The 12,661-nt window shown below is 44.9% G+C and overlaps 1 protein-coding gene across 19 annotated transcripts in view; it reads left to right on the forward strand.

The window, feature by feature from the left end:
• NCAM1 (neural cell adhesion molecule 1) overlaps positions 1–12,661 on the forward strand; it is a 315,535-nt gene that overhangs the window by 270,590 nt on the left and 32,284 nt on the right. For 9 of the 19 annotated variants that reach the window (XM_054662690.2, XM_054662691.2, XM_009424179.5 and 6 more), the window contains 3 exons: positions 267–437; positions 2,056–2,187; positions 3,324–3,338. In XM_054662690.2, the coding sequence (XP_054518665.2) occupies positions 267–437; positions 2,056–2,187; positions 3,324–3,338 (318 nt within the window). Of the gene's footprint in view, positions 1–266; positions 438–2,055; positions 2,188–2,569; positions 2,573–3,323; positions 3,339–12,661 lie in introns of all 19 variants that reach the window. The other 10 variants (XM_009424193.5, XM_009424192.5, XM_009424184.5 and 7 more) reach the window with 2 other exon arrangements.

The following is a 12,661-nucleotide window of genomic DNA, read 5'->3' on the forward strand; positions in this document are numbered from 1 at the left end:
TGTGTACTTGAGTGATTCCAGGATATTGGGAAGGAGAAAGGGCCAGGGTCAGCAAAGCCAGAGGGTTGGGAAGCTGGGAGCCATTGGATCAGTGCATGGGGCATGTTGGGGGAGAAGCATCTGGTGAGATGGGCCAGGAGGACAGGATACAGTGACAGGATTCCCAAGAGTGAGCAGAAATGACAGAGATGTGCCTTGTGACTGAGAGTTAATGGTCTTGGGCCAAACTGGGCTCACCTGAGTCTCCATATGTGTCCTCCCCACAGACACCCCCTCTTCACCATCCATCGACCAGGTGGAGCCATACTCCAGCACAGCCCAGGTGCAGTTTGATGAACCAGAGGCCACAGGTGGGGTGCCCATCCTCAAATACAAAGCTGAGTGGAGAGCAGTGGGTGAAGAAGTATGGCATTCCAAGTGGTATGATGCCAAGGAAGGTGAGTTGGGCGAGTTGGTGTTTCCATTGGGATCATGAGTGCCTCAGTACTCAGATGTCCCCACCTGCCATCCTGGGCATGTTCCTACAGAATCAGGAACTGCACCTCCAGAATTAGGTCAAAGTCATATCTGCCTGTAGAGTTGTTGCCCCTATTGCCACCCCAACCCATGCTCCGTGCTTCAGAGCCTGGTTCTCATGACCCTTCCAGGATGGATGAAGGCATCTGTACCACATTCCAGGCAGGAACCTTGCGTAGGTTCTGAGCGCAGCCAGATGAGTCCAGCGCATAGGTTCTGAGCATGGCCAGATGAGTCCAATCCATCCTACTCTGCACATTTGAGTTACCTGTGCTGCAGGTTCTCTGCCGACACCCAGCCAGTCCTGCTTGGATATCTGTACTCAGGGACTGGCTGTCTTGTAATTGTGATAGTAACCAAATAAGCACAGCCAGCAGGACAAGTCTGCCCTTAAATCAGTCCTGTGCTAGCTTTCCAAGCTAAAGATTAAAAGACTGACCCTTGGATTACTGCAGTGTGAAGATTCTGAGCCCAGATCATCTGAGGATAGTGTGTGCTTATGTTGGACTCCCCTTTTTGGATTTAATTGGAATAACTCAGTGAAGTATGTTTTGTTTCTGTACAAATTTTTAATCCTGGTCTCGTATGTGGTAATTCGAGTGGAATTGGGAGTAGGCTGGGATATCAGTATCACAGCCATTCAGAGACATAGTCCAGTGCAGTTTCACTCAGAATTAGTTCTGCCAGAAAGCTTCCATCACTTCTTCAGCTTCTCAGGGGAGCCAGGGGGCCAAGAGGAGCTGCTGGGTAATCAGGATTGGAGCCAGAAGAAAGCAATCACTTTGCCTTCCTAACTTCCCTCTGAAATCTCATACCAATTTTGTGGCAGGTTGATCTCATGTCACTATCTGTCCACCAGACTTTTTTTTTTTTAAAGATCAATTCTAGTTATTTTTATTATGAAATATACATAACATACATTTTACATTCCATCATTTTTAAGTGTAAAATTCAGTGGCATTAAGTCGTAACCATCACCACCATCCATCTCCAGAACTTCTTATCATCCCAAACTGAAACTCTGTACCCATTAAACACTAACTCTTCATTCACTACCTCCCCCCAGCCCCTGGCAACCACCATTCTTTCTGTCTCTATGTAGTTGGCTATTCTAAGTACCTCACATAAGTGGACTCATATGGCATTTGTCCTTTTGTGGCTAGCTTATTTTATTTCACTTAGCATAATATCTTCAAGGTTCATCCATGTTGTAGCATGTGTCAGAATTTCCTTCCTGTTTAAGGTGGAATAACATTCCATTGTATGTCTATGCCACATTTCATGTATCCATTCATCAGTCAATGGTCATTTGGGTTGCCTTTTGGCTATTGTGAATGATACTGCTGTGAACATGGATAGCCAGGTATCTGTATCTGTTTGGTCCCGACTTTCAATTCTATGCATATGCCCAGAAATAAAATTGCTGGACCAAATGATAAATCTACAGTTAATTTTTTCAGGACCCTCCCTACTGTTTTTCAGAGCGGCTGCACCATTTTAACAATAGACTCTTTTGTCATCCTTCCCATATTATAACAGCCAGCATGGAGGGCATCGTCACCATCGTGGGCCTGAAGCCCGAAACAACGTATGCCGTAAGGCTGGCGGCGCTCAATGGCAAAGGGCTGGGTGAGATCAGCGCGGCCTCCGAGTTCAAGACGCAGCCAGTCCGTAAGTAAAGCCAGCTGCCCACCTTTTCCCAGCCCACCTTCTTCTCCCTGGGGGCAGTGGGGAACCCTGAGCTGGCCCATGTCATTGTTCAGACCACAGCTTTTTGTCTTTCAGATCCCTCTGCTCCTGGAGGCCCCACCTCCTAGTTCTCTGGTTCTCAGTGACAGCTAACAAACAGTCCCTTCATTCTCTCTTTCTCCAAGGGGTTGGGGACACTGTCCTAGTAGCCGGTCCAGCTTGTTAGAATAACAGTGAAGGGGAAGGCACCAACACATTATTAAAGGAAGTGGGGAGAAAACCAGGAGTGAGTTGTCAAAGGATCTGGGAAAGTTGCTTTTTGACAGGCCACAGAAGCCCTAAGCACCCTGTGACTTGCAGGAAGAGGGTAAAGATGGTGACAGTTCACATAATGCATTGTGGGATCTTTGATGCAGCAGAGATATTAAGTCAGAGACAAATGGAAACTGCTATAGAATATGTGAGCAGCAGCAGAAACCCAGCAAAGCCAAGGGGAAGAGGTAGCCCTGGCCTTGGCCTTTTCTGCTCCTCTCCCTCCCATAGCAAGAGCATTCCTCACGGCCTCTTTCAAGAGAATTGCTTCCCCCTGATTCCACTCAGGGATGTATCTCTAGGTTTTCCTCTGCCATTCCCTCTTTCTTTAAACTACGCCTATCCCACTTTGCCCTCCCTTCCCACCAGCAGCCAGGCTGTGGGCAAGCCCTGCTCCTGTCATACCCTTTTGCAGACAAATATACTACCCTGGGAAGCTCCTGAGTCCACCCAGCTAAAGAAGATACCGTAGAACTAAATTTCTGAGTGTTCACAGAGTTCCCTGGGCTCTCTGACCCCTGGATTTAAAATGCACCTGGGAGAATCCTTTGCTTCCTTCTTTTTGAAGCCAGGGGCCTGCAAAGGGACCCACTACCCTTACCTCTTCCCAGAAATAGGAAAGCCTGTCTCATCTTCCTTCTACAGGAGTGGCTTCTTTCTCTGGATTTGAAGTAATTTGATAATTTGAGTTTCCAGCTCCATGTGCTCTGCGGATTCTATTCATTTCTTTTACATCTTATTTTTTTTTTCTTGGGTCTGTCTCTTGTCTTTTCTTTTCGTCTGTGTTCCATCCATGGGAAATGCAGATAGCCCTCCTCCACGTAAGTGCCTCTTCATACCTCATTACCTGTTTCCATAGCGTTAACATCTGCTAGTTCTAGTTCTTAATTTAGTTCTGGTCCCTTTTTTGTCCCCTAGAGGCTGAAGTAGATGATATTGTCTGGGCCCTAACCACACTGACCTTAGTCTAGTTGTGCTGTTGTTAACGTCTGTAGGTTACTCCAAGAGGCTAACACTCTTCCTGTTTTAGAGCATGCAACTTCTGTGTCTTTGGAAATTGTGCTTATTTATTAATTTTTGTGTGTGATGATTACCCCACGGCAAAGATGGTGTTTGCTGAGCCAAGCATGATGGAAGTCTGCAGATGGGCCCTGAATAACACACTATAGCCCCGCCTCACCTTCAGCCAGGATGCCGGGAAAGTGACCACAGCCCCACCAGGCCACTATTCAAAACACCTTGAAAGGAAAAAGAACCTGAAAGGATTTTCATATTTGCTTTTAGGAGATAAAGGAATTGAGCTCAGTTGCTTCCTTGCTTCTTGTCTGTCAGCTTGGTAGCTGGAGGGGAATAGGAGGACTGGCCAGGGAGGCTCCTGCAGCAGCTGCCATAGTCAAAACGTAGCATGAACTTTGGTTCCAAGCCATGGGCATGTCCCACAGGCAGCTGTTGCAGAGTTAAATCTCTAATTCCGGTCAGCTCTGTTCTTTAGCATGTAGTTACTTGCAGTGTGCATCTCCTCATTTGGGGAAGACTAACCAGCTAATGTAGGAACTCTTCTGCCATGCATGCTAGGGAAGGGGAGATTCCCCACTGGAAGGACACCACTTCATCATGTAAGCTGTACATAGAGGACACAGGGAACAAGGGTAACAGAGAGATGAACTGTGGTTTGACCCAATTAGCCTGCAGAAATGCCCCTAAACTTCCCTTCTCCTGAGATTTGGTTCTTCCTAGGCTGAACCAGAATAGCGGAGGGAGGTGTTACCCAGGCAGACACAGAAAAAAAGGTATTCAGGAAGCTGTACAGTCTTTTCATAAAAAGGCTCCCAGCTCCTGAAAGGTACCCAAGGAAGCTTATCTTTTTAACATTATTCAGAAATATTGCAGCAACAGCAAAAACTAAGTAGCTACATGTAGGTATTCTGAGATTTTGAGCAAGTGCCAAATGTCCTACCTCAGCAGAGTTGGTGCCGGGATGAACCAGCTCTCGAAAGCATCAGAGTTGGGGGATGGAGCCATCAGGCCGGACTGACAGGTACCTGCTCTGGGTGTGCAGCTATGCCCTAAGCAAGTTCGAGAGGAGCCACTCTGGGCATGAGGGAACCTTCCTTCTGGATCTTCCCCTGATCTTTAACTTGTGGTTCAACTGAGTCTCCAGGTTTCCTCTGGTCTGGATTTGATCAGTAAATGAATGCTGGCTTAGTTACATTAAAGAGAGGAAGGCTGGGATGAGGCCCCCCTCTGAGTTTCTAACCAGTAACTGGAGTTTGAGTACTGAATCAGAGTAACTGGGTCTTGGACTTCAAAGGCCGCGGTGGTTTTCATTCATTGCCAGCTCAGTTCTTGCAAAGGTGAGACTATGTGTATGTATATATATATATATATATATATATATATATATATATATATATATATATATATATATCTCAGAAGCTACATTTTTAAAGTCAATGTTAAAAATGAAATTTTTAATGAAATTTTAATTTTAAATTAAAATTTAGATTTTTAACTACAAAAAAGAGGTCTCCAGACCTTGTTGTTTATTGTCTGATAGTATCAAAATGGTTAAGTAACCACGACTCCAAGAAGCCCTTTGGAAAAGGATGGTGTCATCTCTGCATTCCAAGTAGGTCATGAATGGTACAACAACAGGCATTGTTAGTGGTATAAAAAGTCAGTTTTTCTCAATCATTTAATAAAGTTAAGGTCTGAAGAATCAAAAGGCAAACTTCTTTTAGATAAGTAGAACCATGGCATATTCTTAGAGTTGAGCACGCCTTTTGCAAGAACTTTAGCAGGATGAGGCGGTGAACATATGGGAACATCATATTATCACCAAAGATAACTTATTATGGTCTTTCTTTGTGCCCTGATAACCTTCCCAGAGTTGCTGAAGTGAGGACTTAGCCCACAGAGTATCCTGCTGCCCCTAGACCCATCCTGAAAACAGATATCATTGGGAGGATGCTGCCAGCAGTTACAACTGCTATGACAAACCCACCCTTTTGCTGCTAGGAACTGAGGACGAGCCTTAGGAAGGACCTTCTCTGAATTCTTACTCTCATTTCTTGGAAGACACAAAGGTTGTCTGAACTTAGGTAGACAGAACCAACCACCAGTTTAGCTGTGTGCTTGCACTGAGCCCAAGAACCAGTGGCATTGGTTTCTGATGCCAGCTTATGGCACCACTGACACTGCACCCCTGTCCTGTAATACTGTTGGGATGCAGATGCACAGCAGGATCTCCTACCACTGGAGTTGTGCCCTGGTTATACCCCAAGCCCCAAGGAAGAGAAGGCACAGAGTCAGCAGAGGCCAGTGTGCTGCACAGGCAGGTGTTGCTGCCGGACTCCTGGGCTGCCAGGTGTCAGGTGAGACCAGCGCATTTGGCACTGACTCATTGCTTGAAGTTCGTTGAGATGTCTCAATAATGGGGTTGCTTTCTTGGTTCTTTAATAGACCTTTCCATGTTTAGGGACATGGATATATCAGAGCAGGGATAAGCAGGGGGAGCTAGTAAAAGCCACAAACACTTAATGGACTCCTGTTTTCAAGCTGCCAGTTAGTAAGCATGGCTTACCTGTTTGGAGGTTCCTTTGTGTGTAGTTCATGAATGTGCATGAAGGTAATGAGGAAGCTGTGACCCCAGACCAACAAATAAAACTCTAACCTGTGAGAATGTGCCTATTTCATGTATTTTTTAAGCCAAATGTCTGCATGCCATCAAGACACTCAGGAGGAAAGCTCAAAACCTCTGTTTGCCTTGAGACGGGCTGCTTGTGTCAGACTCCTTACAACTAGCTATGAATCTTCCCCTCCATGACTGAGCTACCCACCTTCATAATTTCATTGCCCAAACATTACCTCTTAATTTGCTTCTGTACCATGAAGCAAAATAGATTATTTCTTTTTGAATATAGAGATTATGAATGAGTCTCTACTTTTTAAAAGAGGCATCTTGAGATTTTTGTTTTCATATGTTGTCCCCCAGGTGGCACATTGCAAGTATAACTATGCAAACAATTCAAGCTAAACAAAGAAAAGAGAGGGAAGGAGACCTGAATTAACCAGACCATCCAATAATGATGAGTTACGATTCTTTGTTGCTTTGATTCCAGTGACACTGTACTCATGGTTTAATGAGATGCCCTCATGTGGAAGGTAAAGGAAGACAAAACCATGAGTATTAGATATTAAGGCAATGGCAGAGATACACTGAGGTTTTTCCAAATTTTCATCTAGCTCTCGAAGGAGACTTTGTTTTGTGACTGCTGATGGGACTACTTCCAAATATTTGCCAATGAAAAACCAAAGATCCATTCAGTGTCCCAGTATCTCAGATGCACAACTAACCATCCTCTACACAGAAGACTGGCTAGAATTTCAGTCCCAGTCTCTTCATCATTTCTATTCCCTGGAGGAGTGAGAATAATCCTGAACATTATTTGCATGGCTCTTACGTAGCAGCCTCCAAATAACCACATTCTGTAGGGGAGTTTTGGAAGGCAGCAGTGGTTGCAGCATCATCTGTATGATAAAGGATCATGACTTCATACAGTAGTACACATTAGGTAGGAGAGCCATTTCTGTCTCATTCATTCAGATGTTGAAATGAGTGAGGCATATAGGTTTTGCTATAAATAAAGTCATATGTGGAAATATATACCTATATAGAAACACATATATAGATGTGTAACATGAAAAGCCAGTGTCTATTTTCTCCTTCACTGGTTCACCTTAAACTGAGGTCCAGATTCCTTTTCCTCCTATACCTCTCGTCCTATGGAGACAGCTGGTCCTGCTGAACTGGATATTTGTTTTCAGTCAAGGTTTGAGGCTTGTGCAGCTGTTCCTGGCCCAGACTTTACCTGAACTGCAGGGTTTGGCAGGCGCACAGTCTCAAGGTTTGACATTAGAGAGAGCCCTGCTCCTCGCTAGTGCCCTGGCCAGCTGTTCACACACGGTGTTGTTCTTCCCACTTTAGCTCACTTCAGCTCCTCATACTGATGCCCCAGGGTTGTTGCTTCCATTTTTTTTTCATTCAGTATCTGTGTGCCTCAATGATCTTTTTTCCCCACCTTCATTTTTCTTTCTTCAGCGGCATCTGCTAGCTCGTCTACCCCTGTTCCATTGTCTCCACCAGATAGTGAGTATCATTTTCTTCATCCATCTCTCTGCAGGTCACTTTCCAGCAGCCACAGTTTGTTTTGCCTAATGTTATCTCCTTCACCAGGTGATAATTCAACTCAGTTGGCGGAAAGCAGCGTCGGGTTTTAGAGGAGCAGTTGAGAAGAGAAACAGGCATAGGGCTTCTCAGATCCATGAGGGGCAGCCTTCCCTGAAGGAGAGGCGAGGGAAAAGCATTGCTCTGGATAGAAAACCCTGCAGGCAGGATCCCCAAGGCGGCCGCCCTGGGGCCAGCCCTGTCCTCAGGATTCTGAGTGGGCTGGATCAAAGCTCGTATTTGGAGAAGCCAAAGGAATTGACCAAGAAAAATGTCTCCTCTGCAGGGTCATAGAAAATGTGTTGGAATGTTTTGTTTTTACCCTTCATTTTAATTGGCACAGTTGGATACAGACATTGAAATTAGATAGGGAGGCCTGTAGCTTTCGCTTTATCCATAAATGCATACTTTTCTTGTAAATATTTGTGGGAAAATAAACAGTGTCTGGCAGTGTCTGGCAGATGTGCCTGGCAGTAGGCGCTTAGGCAAATCATTTAACCCTTCACAAGTGAGCCTTGTTTATCTCCTCTGTAAAATAGGATGAGTAGTCACCCATGTCCCGCCACCCTAAAGAAAATCACAAACATTTTCATGTTTATCATGCTCTGCTTTACCCACATGGGATCATTACCACCAAGCCAGCAGTAATGTCAGCTGGTCGCTCTCAGATTTCATCATCCTGGCTAAGCCTTGCTCATTTCTGATCTAATTAATGTTGCTATCCTGTCCTTCTGTGTGCCTGAATGTGCAGGAGTAGAAGGGGCTCCAGGCCTGCCCCTGTTTGGAGTTTTGAACCTAGCTTTCCAGGGAGGAATAGCAAAGTAAGACCACAGCTCAGTAAGACACAGGATGTAATGCCAGCATCTGCCCAGAGTGGCAGACAGCAGCAAATGGGCAGGCAGGGTGGTGCTGCCTGGCTGGCTTTATTCTCCTTGATATATCAGAAGCCCCTGTGGTTTGGACTCAGACTCAGGAGGTGACTCAAGCCTCAAGCTCAGAAGCCCTCTGTCACCATCTGTTGACTCAGAAGCATGCCCACCATCCCATGCAGTGCTTTTCCAGGCACCGTCCTGTAGCAGACGGAGTTCAGGCTTTGGAAGTAGACAGACCTGGGTTCAAATCACAGCTCCACTTCTTCCACCTGAAGCTCCATAACCTAGGATAAGTCGCTAAGCCTCCCCAAATCTCAGATTTCTTACCTCTAAGGTGAAGGATGGATTCCACTTACCTTTTCAGTGTTTGTGAAAATTAAAGATTAAATGTGAAGAACACAAAACATACTGCTCAGAATTTAGCAGCTGGAATTAATAGTAAGAATAAATGAGAGTTATGTTATCTCTTGCTGCATGAAAGTCATTTGTCAGCAAAATCTCTGATCATCTCTTTTAAATATGTATATTAAGAGTCTTTTAAATATGTATATTAAGGCCCAGCATGGTGGCTCAGGCCTGTAATCCCAGCACTTTGCGAGGGCCAGGCTGGTGGATTGCTTGAGGCCAGGAGTTCAAGACCAGTCTGGGCAACCTTGTCTCTACTAAAAATACAAAAATTAGCCAGGCGTGGTGGCATGTGCCTGTAATCCCAGTTACTTGGGAGGCTGAGGCAGGAGAATTGTTTGAACCCAGGAGATGGAGGTTGTAATGAGACAAGATCGCACCATTGCACTTCAGCCTGGTGACAGAGCAAGACTCCATCTCAAAATAATAAATAATATATATATTAATATTGGTAGAAAAGAGAGAGAATACCTCCTTCACCATCTTTATAATGATGCCTACATATGTATAATATATACTCACCCATGTATATATACATATATAGCTATGAGTTTAATTTATCTCCATTCTCTCCTTCACCTTTCTGTGCCTTTTCTGTCTGTCATGTTTCCATAGCAACTTGGCCTCTTCCTGCCCTTGCAACCACAGAACCAGCTAGTGAGTACAGGGCTGAGTTGCTCTCGGCCAGACCTCTGATCGCTTGTTGTAGAGCCGACTTCTAGATTACAGCGCTGCCTGTTGTTTTCCCTTTTATTAAAAGCAACAGTTGTGAATGCATGAAGGCTCCTAGCCTGGTGTGGTTTCCTAAGCATGCCGTCTGCTTGGCCAAGAGAGCAAACCAAGCATCAGCAAAAGAACGGGGTTGATTATTGGAAGAATACTCCGTGCATGAGGAGGCCTTTCCAAATCGACTCTCTAGTTAAAAATAGCCAAGGATTAGGCAAACGCTAAGGACACAAAAGAACAGCATCTCCTTCCCGGCTTTCGCTTTGCTGTCCCTCCTTCTGAAATACACACGCTCATGCGCGTGTTAATTTAGCAGTAGCAAAAAGACTGAGAGCGAGGGAAGGAATAGGAGAAAATGGCTGCTTGAGGAAAGGGAGAGGGTGATGCCGAGAAGGAAGGAGCCGCTGCTTCCTGACAGCATGTCCGGCTTTGTCTCCCCGTACGCAGAGCACAGGGGAAGGAGAGAGCTCCTTCCTGCTGTCTCCTTTCAGGCTCCCGCCTCAGTGCTAGAAAAATGATGGGCAGAAAAAGCCTAATCCAGGCTCCCCCTGGGTTGAGAGTCCAGATGAAAGTGCTGGAATTTATCTCTTGACAATAGAGTCAAGAGCCAGACTGTATCCTCTTTTTTCACCGTAGAAAACATTGCACAGAATCACTGCTGTAACATGTTCCAAGCTGGTCTTTATAATGCTCTAATGAAGTAAGATGTGTGTGGAGGACCTGAATCCCCTGAAGAATCCATATGAGTATGCATGCATGTTCATAGTGTTCAAGCATCAAAGCTGTGTGGGAGTTTTAGATTTTATAATATTTCTGGTTGCACAGAAAAAAATGGCATACATCCCATCAAGCAGAACAAGAAGGCAGAAAGCAGGTATGCAAAGTATAATTCCAGCTCCCCGGGCCAAGCTTTCCAATACATAATTGAACAGAGAAGGAAAGAGTTTCCTGGTTCTGTGTGTTGCATGAAATGGTTCTTTTTTTTTCTACTGCAGAACACAGCTAAGGGTCTGCTTTCTTGGTGTTCCCTCCGTGTGTGTGCTGCGATGAATTTTAATTCCTGATGCTTTTGAGGTTTCATTTTGTCAGCAGAGCAGAGCCGGTGACAACAGGCTGTGCTCGCATGGGTTTAATTCAGATTATGAGGGGTTTTTTTTACATTTGGAAAAGGAATGCAGCTAACAGCCCCTTTTCTTATTCTACAGTGTCACTTCTGTCCTTTTTCAGCCTGGTGCAATGTGTGTCCAGGCACAGTAGGAGAAAGCTATATAATGTATTTGTACAACTGTGTCATATTTCAGGTGGCTCACTGTAGGTTGGTGCTCTCTGTTAGTGAAACACAATCTTGGTTCCAGATTTTGCCTGAAGAAGGAATTAGGTGTCTCTCCCCTGACATGTCTTTAATTTTTAAACATCAGACATTTCTGCCCACAGACAAAATGCTTAGTTATGACATCCAAAGGGAAGAAAGTTTGAGTCATTTTATTTTGAACCACTTGACTACTGACCCAAATTGTAGGTCCCAGTGGATACTGAGATAAAGGAAAGATGCTCACAATTGGGCAGCAGCCTGAGTTTAGCATGAACATATTTCTCACTAGTAAGATGAAATGTGGCACAATGTGAATTGCAGTGGAACTAATAGCAGAGTAGCTATCAGCATGTGAATATCCATCGATCATCAATCCATCAGTGGGGTTGAAAATACATATCTCCCAGTTTTGCTTCTGTGTGTGTGTGTGTGTGTGTGTGTGTGTGTGTGTGGACCCATTTATAATTATGAGGGAATAAAGGTATTCTAAATAAAACCAAAGGAGCAATTGCTTAGTTGTATATAATCCCTGCAAGGCCCCTTTGGTAGGAAGGTGCCTGAATCTGTGTAATGCCAGACAATAAGAAAGAAGCACACATTCTGTCAGCTCACGGTGGCAAGCGAAGAGGTAGCCTGGTTAAAGCATTTCTCTCAGGTTATTTTTAACCAGCGGTGTTCTTTACACAGAAAGGTGTCTTCATCTCCCTTCTTTGCCCTTCTCCCTCAGCCTCAATTGGCAATGGCCAAAACTTTCCCTGGCCTCTTAAATTTAAGGTCAGAAACCCAAAATGCCTTTTAACAAGTCGAGATCACTCAGTCACAACATAGGACCAAAAGGAATGCTTAAGAAAAGTGTTTTTTTTTTTCCATTGTAAATCTCAAATTTATGTCTTATCAGTGCAACCACAATTCGAAAGATATAACTTTAACCGCAACAGGTTGGGTGCCGTGGCTCAAGCCTATAATCCCAGCACTTTGGGAGGCTGAGGTGGAAGGATCACTTGAGCCCAGCAGGGCCAACAGGGCGAAACCCCCATCTCTACAAAAAATAGAAAAATTAGCTGGGTATAGTGGCACACGCCTGCAGTCCCAGCCATTCAGGAGGCTGAGGCAGAAAGATTGCTTGAGCCCTGGAGGTCAAGGCTGGAGTGAGCTATCTTCATGCCACTGCACTGCAGCCTGGGTGATGAAATGAGACCATTTCAAAACAAAAAACTTTAACCACAAATGGCCCAAACATTTGCTTAATGTCAAACTCTCAGCATGTTGGGCCAAAGGTACAGTTTCTGCTGTTTAGTGTCAACACAGCCATTGTCTCAACCATCAGAAGGAAACCCATTCCCTAGTCTGCACTGGCCTCTTCCTTTATATGGGTCTTGACTTTAGGGAGGCTCACCGAGGTCTCAGGAATAATATGGGTTTGTGGAGAAAGAAGTGAGATAAGATCCTCAAAGCCACCATCTCTGGCATGCATCCACCCAGCCTCATTCAGCCCATGCTCCCCTCCTCCTTATGCCATAGGAAACATGAAATGACTCTTCTTAATTTAATACAATCTTTTGTTCTTCTAGGGCACACAGTCTTCAGCTTAAGACTCTCAGG

The sequence above is a fragment of the Pan troglodytes genome, chromosome 9 (assembly GCF_028858775.2).
Source record: "Pan troglodytes isolate AG18354 chromosome 9, NHGRI_mPanTro3-v2.0_pri, whole genome shotgun sequence".
Lineage (NCBI taxonomy): Eukaryota > Metazoa > Chordata > Mammalia > Primates > Hominidae > Pan > Pan troglodytes.